Source organism: Oncorhynchus nerka, linkage group LG21, assembly GCF_034236695.1.
Source record: "Oncorhynchus nerka isolate Pitt River linkage group LG21, Oner_Uvic_2.0, whole genome shotgun sequence".
NCBI classification, from domain to species: domain Eukaryota; kingdom Metazoa; phylum Chordata; class Actinopteri; order Salmoniformes; family Salmonidae; genus Oncorhynchus; species Oncorhynchus nerka.
The window spans coordinates 29,296,041-29,320,999 of NC_088416.1; the positions used below are offsets into that span (position 1 = coordinate 29,296,041).

Consider the following 24,959-nt stretch of genomic DNA (forward strand, 5'->3'; position numbering starts at 1 on the left):
CTGGCAGTCCGACAGACAAATCTGGATTTGTTGGATGCTAGGAGAACGCTACCTTCCCCAATGCATAGTGCCAATTGTAAAGTTTGGTGGAGGAGGAATAATGGTCTGGGGCTGTTTTTCATGGTTCGGGCTAGGCCCCTTAGTTCCAGTGAAGGGAAATCTTAATGCTACAGCATACAATGACATTCTAGACAATTCTGTGCTTCCAACTTTTCGGCAACAGTTTGGGGAAGGCACTTTCCTGTTTCAGCATGACAATGTCCCTGCGCACAAAGCAAAGTCCATACAGAAATGGTTTGTCGAGATCGGTGTGGAAGAAGTGACTGGCCTGCACACAACCCTGACCTCAACTCCATCGAACACCTTTGAGATGAATTGGGACGCAGACTGCAAGCCAGGCCTAATCACCCAACATCAGTGACAACCTCACTAATGCTCTTGTGGCTGAATGGAAGCAAGTCCCCGCAGCAATGTTCCAACATCTAGTGGAAAGCCTTCCCAGAAGAGTGAAGGCTGTTATAGCAGCAAAGAGTTATAGCAGTGAAGGCTGTTATAGCACCAGCTCCAGATTAATGCCCATGATTTTGGAATGAGATGATTGACGAGCCGGTGTCCACATACTTTTGGTCATGTAGTGTACTTCCTGTTTTTAGCTCCACCTTTACTGTTGTAGCGTTTGACCTTGGGCAGTCACAAGGTTACAAAATATTTATTTTATTTTTTGTTTGAAACATCTTGTAAAATACTAAATGTTTATTTTGAAATTAACTGGAAGTTAGCTTTTTGTGATGTCAGATGTTCCTTATGTTACACTTGTTTCAGGATAATGAAGTCTTCTCAATTAGGTGTTGGGGACTGAATTATTCCTTTTTACATGGTTCATGAATACAATTACATTTACCTCCTACCAGATCTGCATAGAAAACCGACTCCAGGTTGAAACATCCCTTCACAACACAAACAGCCAAGGTCATCCTAAAAGAATAGCCTCTTTGTATGTAGAAAACAGTCAAAAAAAAATGACAACTGTCTCTTTTAACAGCTATAACACTCCTGATAGGATAAACATTACTTTGATTACATTTCAAACTTTCCCTGTCAAGTGCATTTTGTTGCTTCTCTTTTAAATTAAGATGCATTTCCTGTTGTGTTTTTTAATCTGTATGTACCCATGTATGGGATATGTATCATGCATATTAATGAAGTGGAATTCAATGAAAGGTGAGCCCTTGCCTTGACCTTGCCTGAACAATCTACAAAAAGCGGTGTTTTTGACCAACACTGACAGGATGCACATTGTGATGCTGGGAGACAAAGGGAGCAGATCACTCTTCTTGCCTCATGCACACAAACACATGCGCTGTCTGTCTATCACACACGCACATAGACACCCACACAAAAACAGAGATTTGAGGTCCTCTGTTTCTGCTCTGCCTATCCCCCTACCTCATCTTCATTAGTATTCCAATGGTGTATGAGATGTTGCGTAATGATCACATCCACACACAGGGGAGCAGTGTTGCGTAAACACAGCCTCAAAGACTAGGGGGGATAGAGGAGAGGGGTGGTGAGGGACGAGTGGGGAAATGCGATGGGATAGAGAGCGGAAAGGTTAAGGGGAAAAATAGGGATTTGGTGAGAGAACAGAGCGGAGATAAAGAGAAGATGAGAGGGTGATGGAGGACGGGAATGAGATGTGGTGAGGAGATAAAGGGAGCCACAAGGAGTAGCTGACCAAGCATGTTAATGCCAAACATCGACACGCCATAGAAGAGCAGAGCCCAGTGGATTCACAACAGGGAGTCATGCAAACATCTGACAGATATACTAACACAGTCAAAATAATGCACCGGCCATATTTTCGAGGTGATGAAATTAGGTAATATTTGTCTGCTGTGTAAGTAGAAGAGTTTGTGAGATGAGCTATGAGATTTTCAGATCTGGGTTGAATTATTAATCAGACTTCAATTTGTTTACATCAATATTAGAATGTATTGCAATGCTATGAAATACATGTTTATTTTCTACAACCTTGTGAGGGCTTTTTATACCGCAGGGGAACATAAATACTAGAATTCCTGATCACAAGTAGGCCATCAAACACTATTCTAAATTATTTTGTAATAATTATTTTGCCAGGATTTGTCACATTGGATTAACAGACAAAAATGACAAGAGAATTGTATTATTTTCCATGCTTATTTTTGCAATTGTTTTATTACAAACTTAAAAAAGAATCTGATACAATAAGAAAGTGCAGTAGTAAGTCCCCATTCCCATGGGGGAGCACAGAAAACAGGTCATTGCATTTCAGTAGTGAAAGGTTCATACACATCTACAGGGTGTACAGATCAGATACAAAATAGGAAAATGATAACAAAATACAGGCAAAAAAGAAAGTACTATATTAATATTTTACTTTATTCAATTATATCCAGTTATTCTTAAATTTTAAATAGAAAATACCTCTTTATTACAACAAAATAGTCCAAAGTGCTAAATAAAACACACAGATCGATAAGCAAAAGACAATACAAAACTCTGTTTCTCACTTTGATTCAATCCTTGTGATAGAACAGCCTGCTTTTAGTGTGGATTTAAAAAACAACTTTTTAATTACAAAGAGGATAGTGTAATCTGTTACTCATTTTAAAAATGCAAGACATATACCAACAGCCAACCACTATACCACAACAAAACACTGTCCATCCTGTGACCAAAAAGCCAATGTGAAACAATATCTATTGTCTTCCTGTAATCCATCAGAACTTCTAAGTAGAGCAGCTCCCATCCCTCAAACGTCACAGTCCTCTGGCCTTCCCATTGGCAGGCGGTCAGTGACCGCAACATGGCCTCCAAGCCACCACTCAAACCTCCAGACCCGCTTTGCAGGCACAGGGAATTAAATACAGCACACATCCGATTACCAAGAGTAATCTGACCATTACTTAAGCAATGGGGGAAGGCAGCACTTTGGGATGCTTGTAGGGATTTTGGAAACCAAAAATCTCACTGAATCAACATGAACGAACAAAAAAAATAGCTCCATCACTAGGCTGTTCACCACCAGGATTGACCCGTCACTGATCATAATCACAGCACATTCAATGACTATCCTCCTCCTAAACCTGCTTGAAACGCTTGATGAAATGTATCGGAATATTTGTGGTTGAAAAGGGCTAAGACCCTCCCACAATTGTGGTCTAGAATATGGCGTTAGTTACACATTGCACTGGACCAGGGTCAGTGTGAGTAAAGACAGTCTTAGTTATGGCTATAGTAGCGGGAGCAGGGGAATGTTACCACATGGATGCGAGGTGAATACTCAAGGATTAGACTGCAGGAACATTTTTTTGTTGTTGCTTTCCCTCAGTCTTTGTGTGAGAATGAAATTGGCAGCCAATTCAGTCACAGTAGGACTGTTCAGTCACAGTAGGACTGTTCAGTCACACAAATAAGGTTAGTGGTATAAAGCAAAGATGTATGGCACTGGACAATATGTAGATGGAATATGAATGAATAAGGGAAATAATTAGTAAGAGACGAGCACTACTAAGGGGATTTGGTTTAAATGTGGAGATTTTTGGTTTAAGTGTATAAACTATGAAGGAACAGAAATCTTACACAAGTTATCAGACTGTCCTTAGAAACAGACTGAGAATGATGCTGTCGGACTCTCTATCCACCCATTGTAAACATTCCTCTCTGAAGCTCTTCAAAAACCCAATTTAACAAATTACATTTACCTGTCTTTTATTGGACAAATTCTGTACAAGGTACAATCCACATTCAATACATCTTTATTTATTCCCAACTTGCATATATATTTAGTTATCTTTGTAATAACTTCAGCACATAACTAAACAAAGGAAACCTGAAGAAATATATACATATTCCTACCGTTATAACTTCTCTCTCAACTTTACAAAAGTACTTCATTACTTTTGAAAAAACATAGGAAAAATATAGAAAATTTAAAATAAATTACAAATGTAAAAATGACCCCTTCCCTCACAACCATTACATTTATAAAGAGATCCGACCCAAACCTCCCAACCCAACCCCTGGACGCAAAGAAAAATAAACATTTTGAATGACACGCATATGACCGACTATCACAGCAATTACCGGTGTGAGCACAAGTTAAGAGTATTTATGTTAGCTTATACACAGATGTTTATGGGCACAATCTAGAAAACATTCAGATGATGACTAGGGACACTCCCCCTGCTATCCAAATCTCATTGGAACAGATCCAACATTTCTTAGCAGATGCAGCTGTAACATCATGGTTGGGGGGGGGAAATCACATGGCATCTATAGCCCAATAATATGAAGTGCTGGATGGCTCAAAAGGAAAGGTGGGATTAGGAGGCTGCCTGAACCCTGGTGACAATTACTGCCCCCTCTATTACCTATATGGAGACAGGGTATCACCACCATCAATATGAGAATGATCTGACATGGCATCATAAAGTGACAAAAACACAGGTTTAGTTAACATTCATAGTCCTGGAAATTGAAAAGGAAAACATCTCATTATATGATGCTGGTCTCCCACTGGAGCAGCAACTGGAACAGAGATAATTAAGGGCTTAAAGAGCAGGGGACCTAGCGTGGGCCTTTGGCTGCAACGCCACTAAAGTTCTACAGAAATGTGCTCCGGGTTTTGAAGTGTCAGTCTAAAGCCATTGCACCCAAGATGCCAAAAGGTGTTAAAACGTCATCGATGCCTCTGCCTTGCCATCCATTTCCCCTCTCCTTACTCCCTCCCCGTCCTCTTTTCCCTGCAGAGTAAGACCTCTCCTTCATAGTCAAAGTCCCGCTAAGCCATTCATCACAATCCCCATTGCTTAGCAGCATCCTATTCTCCTCCAACAACGCCCGTTCACCTTCACACACTGCTGACAGATTCTATGTGCCTGTGCGTGTGTGGGAGATTAGTAGTCATATCCGAAGACAAAGATCAACTTGCCTCACTTTCACCAAGGTTCGCTGACCTCCCTGGCAGTAATTCTTCCTGTCATGACAGATCCATTTCCTCATACCCTGCACATTAAACCCCCCATTGCCAAGACACTACACACAGGCTCCCTTTCTTAGCATGTCCATGAACACATTTCAGAGCTGATGAATGGCAAATACTGATCCCTTGCACCAAACCGATTCAGACATGGTGTGTGATATGTTTCAAGGCTCTAGTAACAGGCCCACTATATTCACAATGACCATAAGCCACAGAAGAGCACATTAAACACTTGTTAGCATGAATAAGACCTCATCAAACCCACACAAACCCCTCTGTGCATTTTTGATAACTAAGGCCGAGCAGATTGCAAAGCGCTAAGCTTTCCAAAGCCATCTTACAGGACATTGGTCCTTTTTCACAGCGTGACAGTGGAGTGCAAAATATAACTATCATACTGCTGTCAATAGACCAAAGCTGAAGGGCATTTTACTCTGGTGAACATTCAATGAAAACATCTGTGCAATAGGAGGCTGGTTACTCCTCTGGTTAGAGAAACTGAAATCAAAATCCACAACAAAAAAACAGAATATTAAATGATATGGAAATAATCATATTGAAATATATAGTAGAGGTTGTAGTAGTAATAAAACAAATTATACAATGTAGTATCAGTAAGAACAATTTTCCCAAAAAATACTTGAGCATTACTGCCCTACTGCTGCAACAGAAATACTCATAAGAAAGGCTTAGTTGGCCAGCACCACTGGCTGGAAGGCCTGGCTGGGATATTGCAGGTTATACCCCCCTATACCTTCCACAAATGAGGGCTGCTCCATGTAAGAAATCCCACCGCTACCACCAATGACACCAACAGCTGGACCAGGTGGGGGCTGGAGAATGGGTCAAATGAGGGGTGGGTGGGGTGAGGGTGCTGGAAGGGGCTTGAGTGTGAAAGTATGAGCGGAGCATCGTTGTCAAAGTATAGGGGCCCTGGGGATGCCGGGTAAACAAACTCTTTGGCATTAGGAGAGAGCTGGCTGGGGATCTGAACCCCCAGGGAGTGCAGGGAGACTGAGAGGGGCTTGTGTTTCAGCAGCCCTGGGGGAGAGATGTTGGTGGGGGAACGGGCGAGCATCCTCTGTGGCGGGGGCACGCCTACACCCGAGCCGCCAGCCGATCCGGAACCGCCACACTTCTTCATCTTGGTGGAGCCAAATTTTGTTGCGGCGAAACTGGCCGTGGTGAAGGTGATGGGCTGCAGCGGTGGACGGGTGCTGGGCAGGGCAACCGTTGGCTGCTGAGAGGGGGGGTAAGGGAGTCCCCCACTTGGAGGGGAAGGTGTGGATGTGTTAGAGGAGTGGGCAGTTGGGTTCGTGGGTGTGCTGGAGCTGGGATAGCTGAAAATCACTGGGCAGGATGAGGCCGAGAGGGGTGCGGGTGTGCTGGAGAGGGAAGGAAGCAGAACTGGAGATATCTGGGCTCCAATTGGAACAAACACCTGGGCCTCAGGGTTGAACCCTAAGCTCTTGGCCTCCTCTACCTCCATGTCCCCTTTACTCACTCCACTTACTACTTCCACCATTTCGCCTTCTCCACCTAAGCCGGATGGATCCTCAAAGTACAGGACCTTAACGGCTCCCTTCTCCCCGATTTGGTAGGACACCTCATAGGGGTCGATCCACACACTCAGCTCAGGGGGGACATTGGCACGCACTTCCTCTGTGTCCAGTCCACTTCTCCTGGCAGCTAGCTCCACCACTGGGTCACTGGGGGCCCCTAGGTGCAAGCAGCGGAAGGCAGAGCCCCGCAGAGGAGCTTCAGGGTACCAGTGGCCTTCATAGTGCGACAACAGTATCTGCTCCAACTCCTCCCCGAAGAGGTCAGCACGACGACGGGGCAGTTTGTTGTACAGGTAGGACACAATGAAATTCAGAGCTACCTTTACCTCTAGGTGCATGACTGTACCTGGTCTGGATAGCCAGGTATTCAAATCAAGCCCAAAATGAGACAATACTGGAACAGTTATCTCTGGCTTGTAGAAGTCTGATGTTTTCTTCTCCACTACATGTACTGCAGGTCAGTTGAAATCCGGCAGAATCTTTAAACCTCTTCCTGGGTGGTCAACATGGACAGACTTGGTGACCAGGAGGCCAAAAACTAGTCCAAACAGTTGTTTTCAGTTGACAGGTAACAAGACTTGCCAGGTAATGAGAAGAGTCCAACTGGTGGAAAAATAAAAACATGGTGTTAGGTCTAGGAAAGTAAAAGGCAGACCAAATAGGCTCAACAGAAGGGATAATGAGAGAGTGAATGGGTTAGCCAGCCAACGTGGAGGGGGTGTAACAGATGCAGTGATTGAGGTAGAAAGCCATGATAATCTGCTTCTGCCGGATGCTTCACTACTCAGGATTACACAATTAGAGAAAGTTCCAAATCAAGAGTAGGCTGTGGGTGTACAGTTCACATGTAGGCATGTTTTGCATACTGTAAATGGCACGGTACAGGCTACAGTGCATAAAGGACACCATTTCCCACCATGCAGCACTATTAACGTCATCACAACACGTGCAACACAGTCCACCTACGCACCATAAACATTGCCCAGCAGCCAGGATTACCCAGCAAGCTAAATTTAACAACTGTATACTTGATCTATGAGAACATGGTTATAATGTATGCATCAAGGACAATGAATGTTATATTGTGAATCAGATTAGGTTGAGCAAAAAAAATATATCATTATTGATACGAGATATAGCTACTCTGTTTGCAGGTAGAACATTGCATCGATGACTAGAAGATGGGCAAGAACAAGACACAATACACAATCTGACTTCCCTTGTCATTTTTACTTGTGTTAAATCTATTTAGAAACTCATTTGGAAAGGTGTGAAACTGTTCAATAGGAGATGTTTGGAATATAGCAGACAAACGTTCACCTTTGACTACATTTAAACCAATGATAATCAAGTTTACAGTACATCTTCGAAAAGCATTAACCACCAGTCATATCCAATATCATTCAATTTCTTCCCTATAAAGTTGTTCTTATGCAGCTGGGACTTTATGTACAGTACACAGTAAAACCAGTCATGTATCAAAATGGATCCTAGTTGTTAGTGTTGACAATTGACCTATAATGCATATTCTGTATTAGTTAATGCAACATTATTCAACCATAAACATGTTCGTTTGTCATAGTTGTGTCCTACTACTAAATAGACTACACAATCCAACAGTAGGTTATATGACCTAATCTGATTGTTGACATGTTGACAGTGCATCATCACCACCATAAAGCACACATCTGTCCACTCATTGTAACAATGTAGCAAGCTTATGCAAGTGAATACTATACTTGTATATTGTAACAGAACACATTCTCCTAAATCATTTATGGGCAGGTAGCCTAATAATAAATAATAGATTAAAGAGAAAAAGTAGCAACCCTGGATATTGATGATAAGGGGTGTGAAAACATTGTCTACAATTTGTAGGCAAACTTCGTTAACTCAAGCAAAACAATAGGCAACACAGTAAAGCAATAGAGTGATGGTGAGCAATGACAGTAGCCTTTATGGCTTTGAAGTGCCGTGGTGAAGCCTATCCCAAAGGTCCAATACCTGCTTCTCTACATGATGGCAATTCCACCTTTCACCAATAAGGACACATATGATACTATTATTCTAACAAACTGGAAGATCTTAAATTGGCACTGTAAATAAATAAGGAGACTAATTAAGTGGTGAATGTTGCAGTCTCGTGTCATTATGTCGACCGATGAGCAGAACTACAACGGCTCAATAATAAATTGGTCCTGCCCGAAAACAGGAAGAAATGATCAGTTGTATATGAGAATAATAAATACATCTCGATACGAGTTTGAGTGGTTCTGTCTAAAAATTAAAAATAAAAACAGAATCTAAAATGGATGACTGAACCAATTAGAGTCCGATTCTCAAAAGGCAGGGCATATTTTGAGAGTCCTAAAGCATTTTTTATTAAATCATGAGGATGCACTATCTAGCCAAATGTACGGTTATGGCAGATACATAAAAATGTATGTCAATGCCATACATGTTTATATGCGGACGCTGTGTATACTTACTAATGCAGCTTGTGTTCAGTTCCTGCGGTTTTAATTCCCATATTTTACATTGCATTTGAAGGTGATGTGGCTTTTCAAAGTAGTTGTTTAGAGGCAGATATAATGTGGTGTGTTAAATGGGTATTGAAATGTACTCTCTTCATACATTCTCCATTTCCACCATAGACAGATTGTCTGCAACTGCCCGAGAAAACTTTACTGTTTGACAACCTTGCGCATTTATACAGGACCATTTCGCACACACCCCCTATTTTGTGACGTTGGTCTGAATAGGGACTACTTTCTTCATACTATTGTAATGTATACTATCAAATAAATTCATACACACCTAGGAGAGAATAGTCGACTTTCAGTAATAAGCCTATAGTTTCAAAATAAGTAAATCATATGAAATAGGCTACGGGTTATTGAGGATTGCAAATCCTGGTAGATATGATTGAACATATTGGTATGAACAACGATGGTAAAATGCATTTTCTTTATTTTTCCCCACCTATGAGCCACACAATTACATCAATGGTTCTGCAAAACCAGAAAGCGAAATCCTAGTTTAGTTGGCGAACGGATATGTGTAACTCCAAGTAAGTACTGTGCCATTGCTAAAAATATAAGCGGTGATAGCAACAGAGTCCCTATTGGCTGAGAAGGGGGAGGACCCGTATTTTATTGGGCTGTAAGGTTGTCCAGTCAGCAAGTAAGTGATATGACGTTTTGCAGGAGTTGTGGGTAATGTCGTTCCAACCATATAGAGTACAGAAAGACAAGTTTTTTTTACAATATTTGCTTGAACTTCCCGCTGAGACTTGTTTAGGGAAATCATTCTGCAGGTGAAATTACATAAGGCTGTAAAGTTACCATGTAAGATTGGCATGGTTTCTACTTTTTTCTACTTTCTCCTCCAGAGTGAACCCTACTTTTCAAACATTAAGAATTAAGAATTGTTTTCTAACGGTTGATATCATTTTTTATATATTTTTATTTTACTTTTTTCTACTTTCTCCTCCAGAGTGAACCCTACTTTTCAAACATTAAGAATTAAGAATTGTTTTCTAACGGTTGATATCATTTTTTATATATTTTTATTTGATTTTGTATGCTATATTTTTGAATATGCAACAACAATCTATAGCCATGTGGACACATCATTGGTCCAGGACCAGGACATGTACTGGAAGAAATGTACTGAGTAAAATGTATTCTTGAAAGTAATGGTATATATATTTTTTATAGATTCCAAGTTCTCTGTCAAAATACCTTCTTCAGGACCTTCATTATATTACTGCTGTGCCACATCACAGTCATTGTCTTCAGTGGTTTTGTCAGAGTATATATAGGCTACTATGTAAATAATGAATTAATTTGCATTAGTAAAACTCATAGCAGGTAGCCTAGTTGTTAGAGCGTTGGGCCAGTAACCGAAAGGTTCGTGGCTCCAATCCCCGAGCTGACAAGCTAAAAATCTGTCATTCTACCCCTGAACAAGGCAGTTAACGCACTGTTCCTAGGCCGTCATTATAAATAAGAATTTATTCTTAATTGACTTGCCTAGTGAAATAAAGGTAAAATAAAATAGCTAATTTTAAACTGTAAAAGTGCATCAACTGTATGCTAACTATGTGCATAGTTTATTATAGAGAGCGCATGAGTTCATTATAGGGAGCTGATGACAACAACCTTACAGATAAGTACTAAACAAAAACAAACTCTATCATTATGCATATCTTACATTATTGGGACCACTTTGACAATTGTATGGAAATATTATATTTTGACATTGCGTTATTAGCGTCTGTCGTAAGGATTCACAGATATATACACTTGTACGCAGTTTTAACACCTGTCAGGACAAAAATAATGGACGCGTTTAAATTAGGGTTCCTGACGTCACCTGACAACAACACATCTTTGTCAGTGAACAAAATGGCGTCCTATTGTATGACTGTCACTCGGCTTCGGGTAAGTAGAACGTTTTATTTTAGTAAATATATTCAACACTATACATCAAGTACAAATGTTCAGTTAAAAATGAATTACGAGATATTGCTGTCCACAACGAAAAAAATAAAATAAACCATCAATATTGTAAACAATCCATCTCAGCCGCAATGTCGTTTGGTCACGGTCTAGACTGTTACTAACTAGCGCTCCATGCAACGGCTACAAGTTAGTCTGGGAAGTGTACAATAACGCTTTATCTGTAATGCTGGTTTACAATACAATATGGTGTCGAAATAAAATACATTGGGAGCTTCAAATTGCACCAATTGTCTAGTTGTGTGCAAGGTGATTCAAGGTTACTGAAGTTAAGTGCGCACTTGTCTGTTTTCTACGCCTGATAACACATTTAGTCAAATCACGGTGTTGGACAATGAGGCACCAAATATAGAAATTTAACTGAACATGATATGATCTTATTAAAAACCTAATGAAATTATCTGAATGGACACTGCCCAATGCTGTTCTGCTACGTCTGTGAAAATATTTGACCAAGGGCCTGCTAATATGAGTTAGATTTATATTTGATTCGGCAAATTAACATTACTGATTTTTCTCAGTTGGTTGTGATATTCCATTTGCTTACGTCTTTTCACTCTAGATAACTCATGTTAGACCGGCTGATTAACATCTTATTGAGGACGATTGGCTGTGTTGATGCAATGTTGAAAATCATAGCTAGGTTAGGCTACTTGAGCTGTCACAAAATTGGCTGTGCTAATGTGTAGGGATTAGGAGTCTCCTTTAGGGCTAAACACTAATTTACCCAACACTTAGGCTACTCATTCTAAACTTTAGGTGCTGTGTATTTTGGGAAAATGAGTGACAAGTAGCTGGCTGACAGATTTACTTAGTGTAATGCAATGATCTAGTAGTCTTTACTTGGTTAATCTTGCTGTCAGTCTCCATTGTGTCTGAGGTCATGGAACATGAAAGTCACATGGAGATCACGCAGATTGTAGATTAGTCATTTTATGGTATTTTTTTATTGGGCTTTTGGATTCTTCAACCAGCAAGAAAACCCATAATGTTGTATGTCTTGGGCTCTGTTGATAATGCCAACATGCTTACTTGAAATGACCCCCATAATAACAGAACCTAACACTGAGACAAGTGAAACTTTATCTTGTTCTCTTAGAGTATGAATCCTATATGTCTCTGTTTAAACTTTCTGGTCATTAGGCTATAGACTTGGTTGGGGGTATTCAACTCTTACCCTACAAGGTCTGGAACCTGCTGGTTTTCTGATCTACCTGATAATTAATTGCACCCACCTGGTACAGCAATGAGAACACAGTGGAACTGGCTTTGAGGTCCAGAGTTGAGTTTGAGGAGACTAGGTCCTATGTTTGCAATGATTAGGGAACTTTAAAACCCCTGTATCCTCTTCCATGTTGATGAACATGATGAACAATGTATCATTACTAAAAATTACATTTACATTACATTTAAGTCATTTAGCAGACGCTCTTATCCAGAGCGACTTACAAATTGGTGCATTCACCTTATGACATCCAGTGGAACAGCCACTTTACAATAGTGCATCTAAATCTTTTAAGGGGGGTGAGAAGGATTACTTTATCCTATCCTAGGTATTCCTTAAAGAGGTGGGGTTTCAGGTGTCTCCGGAAGGTGGTGATTGACTCCGCTGTCCTGGCGTCGTGAGGGAGTTTGTTCCACCATTGGGGGGCCAGAGCAGCGAACAGTTTTGACTGGGCTGAGCGGGAACTGTACTTCCTCAGTGGTAGGGAGGCGAGCAGGCCAGAGGTGGATGAACGCAGTGCCCTTGTTTGGGTGTAGGGCCTGATCAGAGCCTGGAGGTACTGAGGTGCCGTTCCCCTCACAGCTCCGTAGGCAAGCACCATGGTCTTGTAGCGGATGCGAGCTTCAACTGGAAGCCAGTGGAGAGAGCGGAGGAGCGGGGTGACGTGAGAGAACTTGGGAAGGTTGAACACCAGACGGGCTGCGGCGTTCTGGATGAGTTGTAGGGGTTTAATGGCACAGGCAGGGAGCCCAGCCAACAGCGAGTTGCAGTAATCCAGACGGGAGATGACAAGTGCCTGGATTAGGACCTGCGCCGCTTCCTGTGTGAGGCAGGGTCGTACTCTGCGGATGTTGTAGAGCATGAATCTACAGGAACGGGCCACCGCCTTGATGTTATTTGAGAACGACAGGGTGTTGTCCAGGATCACGCCAAGGTTCTTAGCGCTCTGGGAGGAGGACACAATGGAGTTGTCAACCGTGATGGCGAGATCATGGAACGGGCAGTCCTTCCCCGGGAGGAAGAGCAGCTCCGTCTTGCCGAGGTTCAGCTTGAGGTGGTGATCCGTCATCCACACTGATATGTCTGCCAGACATGCAGAGATGCGATTCGCCACCTGGTCATCAGAAGGGGGAAAGGAGAAGATTAATTGTGTGTCGTCTGCGTAGCAATGATAGGAGAGACCATGTGAGGTTATGACAGAGCCAAGTGACTTGGTGTATAGCGAGAATAGGAGAGGGCCTAGAACAGAGCCCTGGGGGACACCAGTGGTGAGAGCACGTGGTGAGGAGACAGATTCTCGCCACGCCACCTGGTAGGAGCGACCTGTCAGGTAGGACGCAATCCAAGCGTGGGCCGCGCCGGAGAGGGTGGAGAGGAGGATCTGATGGTTCTGATGGATCTGATGGCTCACACAAATGTACCCCCCCCCCCCTTTCCTTTAGCTTGTCCTTGGAGAAGGGGCAAGGCGTCTCCATGTTTCTGCAGCCTTCAACGCCAAGCCCAAGGTTGCCATGAGTCGCTTTGAGCCTGGCACCAGCATCAGCTATGAGAAACTGCATGAGAACATCAACATTGTGCGCAAGAGGTCAGTAGCTTCCTTTCCAACCTCACACCCAGCGCTCCTCAGTGTTCCTCTGTTAATAACCACTACTACTATGACATGCCCATTACAACTGCTCACTAAATCCTTTGGCATGTTAGTGTGTAGACTTCTCATGTTCAGCAACACTGGCCACACTGAGCTAACTTTAGATTACAAAGCATTCGACCTAGTGAGTTAACCTTTTTAAAATGTATTTTAGAAGTTGAATTCTAACCACACCGTCCTCCAATCCCCGCCCTCCTCTCACCTCAGGCTCAATCGCCCCCTCACCTTGTCGGAGAAGATTGTGTACGGTCACCTGGATGACCCTGTGGGGCAGGACATCGCCAGGGGCCGCACTTACCTGCGTCTGCGTCCGGACCGCGTGGCCATGCAAGATGCCACGGCCCAGATGGCCATGCTACAGTTCATCAGCAGCGGCCTGCCCAAGGTGGCCGTGCCCTCAACCATCCACTGTGACCACCTGATTGAGGCGCAGATTGGAGGCGTCGAGGATCTAAAGAGGGCCAAGGTCAGTAGGGAGCAGAGGAAACTCAAGGGCCTGTCTAGATGTTTTTGGGCTGTCCAGCTGATTTCTGTTGTCTGAGATTTAGGGTGTTCTACAGAGGATCATCTTTTCCATGGTATCACAAGTTCCTAGGGGTAACCAATTTTTATTTATTTAACTAGGCAAGTCAGTTAAGAACAAATTATTATTATTTACAATGACAGCCTACCATAAGTATTGCGTTGACCCAAATGAGAGGGAATGTTGGTTAACTGCTACACACCGGCATCACATTATATTTTTAGACAATGCAAAGCCCTGAGGAATATTTGGCATGGGTGACACTTACTCCATCCAATTGCACAGAGGTCAAATTGAGGAACAGGGATTAAAGGGGAATTAAGATCTGCAGCCAAATATGTGCTGTGAAGGTTATATAAAGGGGACTACCAGCTAAAAATATATTCTCCTCAACTGACACCCCAACCTCTTCTCCCTGGTCCTTTTTAATCCAGGAAGTGAATCAGGAGGTTTACAACTTCCTGGCAACAGCTGGAGCCAAATATGGAGTTGGCTTCTGGAAACCAGGCTCTGGAATCATTCACCAGGTACTGGAACTATACTGGTATAATAAAGGATAACTGGTCAGATTGAGCTGCCATGAGACTAATTTGTATTTGAACAATATCTACTTCTGAAATTAGTCTAACAACTAGATTAGAGCTCAGGAATACTGCTGTGAAACAAGTAGCAGAATGCATTGTTCACTCATGAGATCAAACCTATTATACAATCAGATCTTGACATTATTGAGATCAATAAGTTAAAGGATTGTTGTGCATTGGCTAACAGATTTCACTTACCCTTGACAGATAATTCTAGAGAACTATGCCTACCCAGGAGTCCTGCTGATTGGTACAGACTCCCACACACCTAATGGGGGCGGCCTGGGCTCCATCTGCATCGGAGTGGGTGGCGCTGACGCTGTGGATGTCATGGCTGGTATCCCATGGGAGCTCAAGTGTCCCAATGTGAGCTGCTATGACAGTGAACAACCTCACTACATTCCCTTCACCCACTCATGTCTCTATCTCCTTCCTACGTGTGTGTATGTATGTACAGTGGGGGGGGGGGGGGGGGAGTATTTGATCCCCTGCTGATTTTGTACATTTGCCCACTGACAAAGAAGTGATCAGTCTATAATTTTAATGGTAGGTTTATTTGAACAGTGAGCGACAGAATAACAACAAAAAAATCCAGAAAAAAAGCATGTCAAAAATGTTATAAATTAATTTGCAATTTAATGAGGGAAATAAGTATTTGATTAGGAGCACTCTCCTCTCAATCAGAAAGATTTCTGGCTTCCAGGTGTCTTTTATACAGGTAACGAGCTGAGATTAGGAGCACACTCTTAAAGGGAGTGCTCCTAATCTCATCTTGTTACCTGTGTAAAAGACACCTGTCCACAGAAGCAATCAATCAGATTCCAAACTCTCCACCATGGCCAAGACCAAAGAGCTCTCCAAGGATGTCAGGGACAAGATTGTGGACCTACACAAGGCTGGAATGGGCTACAAGACCATCGCCAAGCAGCTTGGTGAGAAGCTGACAACAGTTGGTGCGATTATTTGCAAATGGAAGAAACTCAAAATAACTGTCAATCTCCCTCGGCCTGGGGCTCCATGCAAGATCTCACCTCGTGGAGTTGCAAGGATCATGAGAACGGTGAGGAATCAAGCCCAGAACTACACGGGAGGACCTTGTCAAGGATCTCAAGGCAGCTGGGACCATAGTCACCAAGAAAACAATTGGTAACACACTATGCCGTGAAGGACTGAAATCCTGCAGCACCCGCAAGGTCCCCCTGCTCAAGAAAGCACATATACATGCCCGCCTGAAGTTTGCCAAGGAACATCTGAATGATTCAGAGGACAACTGGGTGAAAGTGTTGTGGTCAGATGAGACTAAAATGGAGCTCTTTGGCATCAACTCAACTCGCTGTGTTTGCAGGAGGAATGCTGCTTATGACCCCAAGAACACCATCCCCGCCGTCAAACATGGAGGTGGAAACATTATGCTTTGGGGGTGTTTCTCTGCTAAGGGGACAGGACAACTTCACCGCATCAAAGGGACGATGGACGGGGCCATGTACCGTCAAATCGTGGGTGAGAACCTCCTTCCCTCAGCCAGGACATTGAAAATGGGTCGTGGATGGGTATTCCAGCATGACAATGACCCAAAACACACGGCCAAGGCAACAAAGGAGTGGCTCAAGAAGAAGCACATTAAGGTCCTGGAGTGGCCTAGCCAGTCTCCAGACCTTAATCCCATAGAAAATCTGTGGAGGGAGCTGAAGGTTCGAGTTGCCAAATGTCAGCCTCAACCTTAATGACTTAGAGAAGATCTGCGAAGAGGAGTGGGACAAAATCCCTCCTGAGATGTGTTGCAAACCTGGTGGCCAACTACAAGAAACGTCTGACCTCTGTGATTGCCAACAAGGGTTTTTCCATCAAGTACTAAGTCATGTTTTGCAGAGGGGTCAAATACTTATTTCCCTCATTAAAATGTAAATCAATTTATAACATTTTTGACATGCGTTTTTCTGGATTTTTTTTTTGTTATCCTGTCTCACTGTTGAAATAAACCTACCATTAAAATTCTAGACTGATAATTTCTTTGTCAGTGTGCAAACGTACAACATCAGCAGGGGATCAAATACTTTTTTCCCTCACTGTATGTATGACCTTTCACAAATGTAGTAATAACTCCCTCCTACCCATCAGGTGATTGGAGTGAAGCTGACAGGTAGTCTATCGGGCTGGACTTCTCCCAAGGATGTTATCCTGAAGGTGGCTGGGATCCTGACAGTGAAGGGGGGCACTGGAGCCATCGTGGAGTACCATGGCCCAGGCGTCGACTCCATTTCCTGCACCGGTGAGGCCTAAAGATAGTAAGGTTTACCTGAACTAGTGAGTAAACTACTCTACGCTGTTTGTTTTAACACTGCTTGTTTCAGTTGAGTTCGTCCAGTGGTTTGGTCTTGATTTGGTGCTAGTTTGCATAAACTTGATGTGACTATCCCCACTCCTGGTTGCAGGTATGGCAACTATCTGCAACATGGGAGCTGAAATTGGGGCTACCACCTCTGTTTTCCCCTACAACCACCGCATGAAGACTTACCTGAATAAGACTGGACGTGCAGGTTAGTACTCACAATAAGACATTCCGGAATATTTTTAAAGCCCGTTATTTCACAATTCCTTCAATTTTAGTCTCGCAGCCACTGATACACATACAGCATAGTCCTTAAGCATTTTTGTTTTCTCTTTTGGACTTTTTCCATCTACTTTCAGATATCGCTGCCCTGGCTGACGAGCATAAGGATGACTTGGTCCCTGATAAAGGCTGCAAGTACGACCAGGTCATTGAGATCAACCTGAGTGAGGTGAGTCCACTCTGTTTTTAGGCTGACATCCATTACTTGTATGTATAGAATATCTTCTCAAGAAAATACATGCATTGTCAATGCTAACTGTTTGTCTGTCTTCTGTCCCTGGCAGCTGAAGCCCCATATCAACGGGCCCTTCACTCCTGACCTGGCCCACCCAGTGTCTGAGATTGGTGCTGTGGCTGAAAAGAACGGCTGGCCCCTGGAGGTCAAAGTGGGTCAGTATCAGCACCAGCAGTCACACAGTATCTTTAACACTCCCTTAAAGTCTACATTTTGCTCGCTGTTAATATTCAAGGAAAGCCCTATAATAGGAAAGTACAGTAACATTTCATTATCATATTTGCAGGCATATTTACATGACTGTTAAAATCATCTGCGTTTCTCATGTCTTTGTTATTAACCTGATTTCTGGTGGTCCCAATAGGTCTGATTGGCAGCTGCACCAACTCCAGCTATGAGGACATGGGCCGCGCTGCTTCCCTGGCCAAACAGGCCCTAGACAAAGGCCTGAAGTGCAAGGCTGCGTTCACTGTCACCCCCGGCTCTGAGCAGATCCGTGCCACCATCGAGCGAGATGGCTTTGTGAGTTCAAACCTTTTGGGGGGGAAAAAAAGTCCATTGCCAAACTAGTTGCCCTTTTACTTGATTTGTAGGTACATTCTTGTTTTTTTTCTTCTCCTTCAGTCTAAGATCCTGAGGGATGTGGGTGGAGTGGTCCTTGCTAACGCTTGTGGACCCTGCATTGGCCAGTGGGACAGGAAGGATGTGAAGATGGGGGAGAAGAACACTATCGTCACCTCCTACAACAGGAACTTCACTTCCAGGAATGATGCTAACCCTGCCACTCATGCGTTCGTCACATCCCCTGAGGTACCAATAATTACAACACACACACTTCTTATATTATGACGTCCACACTATGTCCTCCTGTAACTGCCTTAATAACCCTCTCTCTTCCTATACAGATTGTCACAGCCTTGGCCATCGCAGGTACCCTGAAGTTCGATCCTGAGACGGACTACCTCACCGCTGCCAATGGTGAGAAATTCAAGTTGGAGCCACCCAATGGCGATGAGCTACCTGCCCGTGACTTTGACCCCGGCCAGGACACCTACCAACACCCCCCTGCCGAGAGTGGCTCTGTCATGGTGGACGTCAGCCCCACCAGCACCCGCCTGCAGCTGCTGGAGCCCTTTGACAAGTGGAATGGCAAGGACCTTGAGGACCTGCAAGTGCTGATCAAGGTGAGGGAAGGGGAGAGGTGTATGTCAAGATGGCTATATGATGAGGAAGGCCTCTTCTCATTGTTTGGCTGAGTTCTATCCTCCACCAAGGACCATGGTTGGAATTGAGAGGCCTTCAACTGTGGCTTTACAACTATTAAAGAGTTAGAAACCACAGAGTTGGCAGATGTTTGTTCAGGCATGTGGTACCACATTTGGATGGCCATTTACCCTACGGTCTGTTTTCTTCCTTCCTGTTCCGCAGGTGAAAGGCAAGTGCACCACAGACCACATCAGCGCCGCCGGCCCCTGGCTCAAGTTTCGCGGTCACCTCGACAACATCTCCAACAACATGCTCATCGGAGCAATCAACATTGAGAACGACGCTGTCAACAAGATCAAGAACCGGCTGACTGGAGAGTACGGGGGCGTGCCTGACGTGGCTCGCCACTACAAGGTGTGACCGACCGTAACTGTCAGGAGAGTACCTATAGAGGCTGTGTACTGTTGGGCTGTCCCAGAATGACAATATTTAAATTAGAATCTGATTTTTAGAAATATTCTCTCTGTTCCCTCCAGGCTAACGGTCTGTCGTGGGTGGTTGTGGGGGATGACAACTACGGAGAGGGCTCGAGCAGAGAGCACGCAGCCCTGGAGCCCAGACACCTGGGAGGCAGGGTCATCCTCGTCAAGAGCTTCGCCAGGATCCACGGTACGCTTAGAGATTATAGGGGTGTGGCGGGGCATGTGGGTGGGTAGCATGAGAGGAAAAGCTTTTGGTGGGAACCTGCTCAATCTGAGACTATCTGTGCTGAGACGGAGCTCATGTAGCTATCATGATACCCATTGCACAAAAGGGGAAACGTGGTTAGAAACAAGATCACACTTTGAATGTGCACATTGTTCTCTATGAACTTGACTTGGCATGTAATGGATCTGCCCCGCTGTGGTAGAAGGCCTCTCAGTTTACACAATGGAGCTCGATACGAGCCAATTCCCCAAGCTCCCTCTTGTTCCCAACTTTCTTTTTTTCTGTCTTGTTTTCTTTATTTTCTCCTCATTGCCATTCTGTCCTCTTCTCAGAGACCAACTTGAAGAAGCAGGGCATGCTGCCCTTGACCTTTGCCGACCCCACCGACTATGACAAAATCCGCCCCGACGACAAGATCTCCATCACAGGCCTCGCAACCTTTGCCCCCGGCAAGGTGAGAGTCATTGACCAGCCAGCCACCCAAATTACCGCCCTTCATATAATGGGGATAGGACTTGGTAGTATGTCTATTTTACACGGATGCCTTAAAAGCCAGCTGTCTTTCTCCTCAAGCCCCTGAAGGGAGTGGTGAAGCACGGTGACGGCAGCCAAGACATCATCACCCTGAACCACACCTTCAACGAGAACCAGGTCGAGTGGTTCCACGCCGGCAGCGCCCTCAACAGGATGAAGGAGCTTCAGTAACTGAAGGGACCCAGGAGGGGCGGAGGAGCACAGAGAGAGGCGGACCTGGAGATACTGAGGGGGAGGGGCTGCACAGACGTGGGAAATGGGCGGTAGCAGCCTGCCTAGCGTAAACACACCCCATGCCGCTGTACAGATGAAATGCTCACGCACACATATAGGATTACTGTCAAAGCTCTCCCCACAGACAGGTAGAGCTGTATACGCGCACACACAAGCTCTGACATAACACGCACAAAAACCCTTGTCTTTGTTTCAGCATAGCATTTAAGTGTTCCCGTTCTAGGCAGCACTGCTCCTGTTGGCAGTACTCTGTGTAATCACATTTGTCACGCTTCTTGCCATTGACTGTAGTGCGGCAGTATTCAATTCATTCTTACCTCAAACACACTGCTAGCTCTCCATATCTGGTCTGTAGCTTGAATCCTGCTCACATTCCTTTCCCTGTCATAGTTGTTGTGTTAAGCTGTGTGCCTGGACCTCCACTTGTTTCCTCCAACACTGACAGAGCTGGTTAACCCAGTTGCATATTTTAATTCACTGACTGTATCCCTCTCATTCCCAGGATTTGTAACCTTTGTTAGTTCACTATAGCTGGTGGTAAAGATTAATGTGAATATTTGTTTAGTTAAGTCCACCATAGTTCTAGTGGGCTTCAGGAGCTGCACATTTTTCCTGTGACTGACCTGAATTGATCCGTTTTTGTCATTTGATAAGAGAGCAAGTCGCTTAACCTGGTTACCCAGGCCTAGTAACTGTTCACAGAGTAGACTACAGGCATCTATGGAATCATTAGATTATGTGGCCCCAGGACCAGGTTGTAGTGACAAGGTCAATCCTTCTACAGAGTAGTGTAATCATATACTATTTTCTTGTAGGGTTTTTCTTGACCCAAAATCAATTTTAACCCATGGAATTTGGTGTACCGTTTCTCACTCATTTGCATTCCACACGTTAACTCTCTACCGACGCTTTCTCCACATGCTCTATTTGTTTCTACTTGAGCTATTGCATGAAATTATATTAGATCCTAGCAACCCTTTTCTATGTGTCTGTAGGTGGGAGTAAAATGCTACATACTGCTGTGTTGTACTAGTCTTGCCTTTACTTTCCATGTGCGTGTCCATATATGTTAGCTAGCTAATCAGACCATTGCCTGTCCATATCCCTGTCTGGCTTGGTGCTGCCCCTCTGTCCTGGCTAATTCCAGGGCTCCACGCACAGCTTGAGGGACCTCCTCTTACAAAATGAACGCACAATCTAGTGTCCAGACGGCTGTACCCTAGCGCTATATGTAGTAATATTGTAGACTCTCGGCCACCCTTTCATTTATACATCGCAAATGCTGCACTCCATAGCATCTTAAAGCAAGGGTGTGATTTTTAATTTGAAATAACAATACAATGATAAATGTCATTTGAGAAATGTATACCATTATCTGATTCAGGTTATTATATTTGGCAAAAACTCTTGCCATTTTGTATCTACATAGTGTCTTTGAGGATATTGCAGTTAAGTCTTATAACGTGTGACTGTTTTAAGTTTGCTTTGGGGGGCCATGACCACCTATTCGTTGTCTTCTCGTCACTAAGTACTAATTTACTTTAAGGTAAGTTATAATCAAAGTATTCATGGGAATACTTTGGAGATTGGACTGGCGACTTCTATTAAATCCTTTGGTCATGGTGCTAAGATGATTAATGTTGCTATCAAATCAACCTTTATTTTAATTTCAGTTTATTTCTCTTATCAGTGATGAACGGAAGAGCTAAATGTCTCATTTTTTTGTAGTTGCTGTAGGGTTTAATGTAAGTAGAAATGCAATGCCTATTTTTGTTCACTAGCATATGGTCTTCATTGACAATCTATTCAGAGGAATGGCAATGACTCTGTCAAACCCAAATGTATTTAAAGGAACTTGGTTTGGGCCTGTGTGTAAATCCTGTAATATAGTGCATATGTACACCTCTATGTAAAATGGAGAGAGGGTGGGCAGTAGCTGCCTGGTTGAATGCAGAGCCTTTCGTTCTCTGATAAACCCACTGTAACAAACTAATCATTTAATCTCCCATCAATTATCTTGTATTAAACTGAAGCCTAAAATCGTTAATCTATTCCCCCCTCCCCAATTTAAGGGTTTCACAACTAGTCAAACCAATAAACATGTGGTTGGAGGTTTTAAATGAAAGGTAAATTATTGTTGAAGAATTAAAGTAGGTTGTACTGTACGTCTCAATGTTTTGTCGCTCTTGGACCTGTGCTGTACAGTGGTCCGTCTTTGTGTTGCACCCAGGTGAATGTTGGAGTTGTCAATGTAAAGGGAGAGACTGGTCAGGTGAGACATGCCTAGGTTTTGTTTTAAAGTTATTTGATGCAGATGAAGGAACCCCTGATTTGAAACAGGATTGGCTCCAGATCGTTGCAACTTTAACCCATGTTGTATGCGGTTTAGAGAACATTAACCAACTTGTTATACACGGTCATAATCAATACTAATTCGTCATTTGCTCAACCTTAACTTTGCTAACACGTTGCTGATGAATTCTCTCTGATCTGTCTACTGAAGGTCATCGCCAAAGATGCCTCATGAAAATGCTCCATTTACATACTAAAACAAACATAAGTGTTGTTACAAAGGTTTGTCATTCTGTTTAATATCTTCATGTCAATGAACCCCATGTTTGAGTACGACGATGACCAGTGTAATGCCAGCAGCATTTAAGTTTGTCAATTGTGTGGCTTTTAATAAAGAGATTCTTAAATTCACAAGTATTTAATGTAGTCTAACTGGACCCGTTCCTTTGTACATTGTAATTCATAAGGATAACAGCCACCTGAGAAGCAGGCTGCTTTTACTGTGATGTAATATACAATATGTGGATGCCTGGTTTAAATCTGAGTTTCTGAAATGCCACTGTATAACGTGACAAAGCAAATGCTTACCTCATTTGAAGTTGTTCTCAGCAAATTCAAAACCTGAACTGCTTTGTTTTATTGGTCTAGCTATTTCTTTTCTATTTTGAAACACTGTCAATGACTGACTTAAGAATGCTAATTTTTGTTCAGACACTGCAAACAATTAAATGTAGAAACCCATTGACGGACATTAGTTAATGTAATCTCAAGTGGTTAATTCCGCTTGATTTCCATATTTGTTTTGATTTTAAAGTTTGTTTTGTATTAGATTTGAATGCTTGCAGTTTTCATAGTGTACAAGATTAAAAATCTTTTAGGATATTTCCTGTGGTAAATTAATAATAAAGATGAATAAAATGTTATTTTTGCAAATTTACTAATTGGATTTAATTCAGCACTTTTATAGTTACTGTGACAGTAATGCAGTTAACATGCTACACAATTCAGCACTGAATATAGTATCCCTTGGCCATAATAGAGGTGGTTTCACAGACAGAGATTGAGCCTGGTCCTGGACTAAAGTACTTTCAATTGCTATTTTCAGTCCATGACTAGGCTTAACCCGTGTCTTAGTTTTTTTTTATTACAGCATCTGTGTTTTGCCAGTGAATATGTTAATGTAGGCTCTAGTGTTATGTTTTTGGAGCAGGGCTGTGGAATTGGAAACAAGTCTGAACCTTTTTGGTAAAACACTGACGTAAGTCACTAGTGGAAATGTGCAATTATGGTGCTTTTCGACTGAGACTTACCCCCACACTAGAGATCTTCATGGGTCCTAAAAGTTGGACGCGGACCCAAGGCCAATTACCCCTTTTTCTCCCCAATTTTGTGAAATCCAATTGGTAGTTAGTCTTGTCCCATCGCTGCAACTCCCCTACGGACTCGGGAGAGGCGAAGGTCGAGAGCCATGCATCCTCTGAAACACGATCTTGCCAAACTTCACTGCTTCTTGACACACTGCACGCTTAACTCGGAAGCCAGCTGCACCAATGTGTCAGAGGAAACACCGTCCAGCTGGCGACCGGAGTCAGCTTGCAGGCACCTGGCCCGCCACAAGGAGTTGCTAGAGTGCAATGGGACAAGGAAATCCCGGCCGACCAAACCCTCCTCTAACCCGGACCACGCTGGGCCAATTGTGCCCATGTGATACAGCCGGGCCATGCAGTGCCTTAGACCGCTGCACCACTCGGGAGGCCCAAACACATTTTTTAAAGGGTGACCCCGCACCCGAATGAATGGACACGAGAATCGGACCTAGAGCAAAATTTTGGGTTCAGTCGAACCCATGAAGATCTCTACCCCCACACTAGTGGGTCGCCAGTGTTTTATGTTAAATGTAAGGTCTAGTGTAATTGTGTTTCCTTCAGGAGTGTGACACTAAAGATGGGGTGAGCAGAATCAACAACCCCTGCGTCATTCAAGACGGTTGATTTGTGAGAAGGTGCTGAAGTTCACAGTTGGCCTGTGTTATGTAAATGCCAGCTGAA

The 24,959-nt window shown here is 43.4% G+C and overlaps 2 protein-coding genes across 2 annotated transcripts; one reads left to right on the forward strand and one right to left on the reverse strand.

The window, feature by feature from the left end:
- Nucleotides 1–2,403: 2,403 nt before the first annotated feature.
- On the reverse strand, nucleotides 2,404–9,278 carry LOC115104272 (protein Tob2-like). The gene is given in 3 exon segments (XM_029625633.2): nucleotides 2,404–5,844; nucleotides 5,847–7,191; nucleotides 9,078–9,278. Coding segments are annotated over 2 exon segments (1,209 nt in total). The 5' UTR covers nucleotides 6,927–7,191; nucleotides 9,078–9,278; the 3' UTR covers nucleotides 2,404–5,715.
- Nucleotides 9,279–10,958: 1,680 nt separating this feature from the next.
- On the forward strand, nucleotides 10,959–23,328 carry LOC115104273 (aconitate hydratase, mitochondrial-like). The gene is made up of 16 exons (XM_029625635.2): nucleotides 10,959–11,033; nucleotides 13,779–13,921; nucleotides 14,192–14,450; nucleotides 14,942–15,034; nucleotides 15,299–15,457; nucleotides 17,210–17,360; nucleotides 17,524–17,628; nucleotides 17,780–17,871; nucleotides 17,987–18,092; nucleotides 18,302–18,459; nucleotides 18,562–18,747; nucleotides 18,843–19,121; nucleotides 19,366–19,557; nucleotides 19,680–19,812; nucleotides 20,184–20,305; nucleotides 20,425–23,328. The coding sequence occupies exons 1-16, from the start codon at nucleotides 10,998–11,000 to the stop codon at nucleotides 20,554–20,556; spliced, it is 2,346 nt and encodes a 781-aa protein (XP_029481495.2). The 5' UTR covers nucleotides 10,959–10,997; the 3' UTR covers nucleotides 20,557–23,328.
- The last annotated feature ends 1,631 nt before the right edge of the window (nucleotides 23,329–24,959 follow it).

Bases quoted from the DNA above. Each gene is read 5' to 3' on its own strand.
- LOC115104273 (XM_029625635.2), top strand. From the start codon at position 10,998: ATGGCGTCCTATTGTATGACTGTCACTCGGCTTCGG. The intron at 18,093-18,301 runs GTCAGTATCAGC...TGGTCCCAATAG, and splicing joins GCCCCTGGAGGTCAAAGTGG to GTCTGATTGGCAGCTGCACC. The intron at 19,813-20,183 runs GTACGCTTAGAG...TCCTCTTCTCAG, and splicing joins GAGCTTCGCCAGGATCCACG to AGACCAACTTGAAGAAGCAG.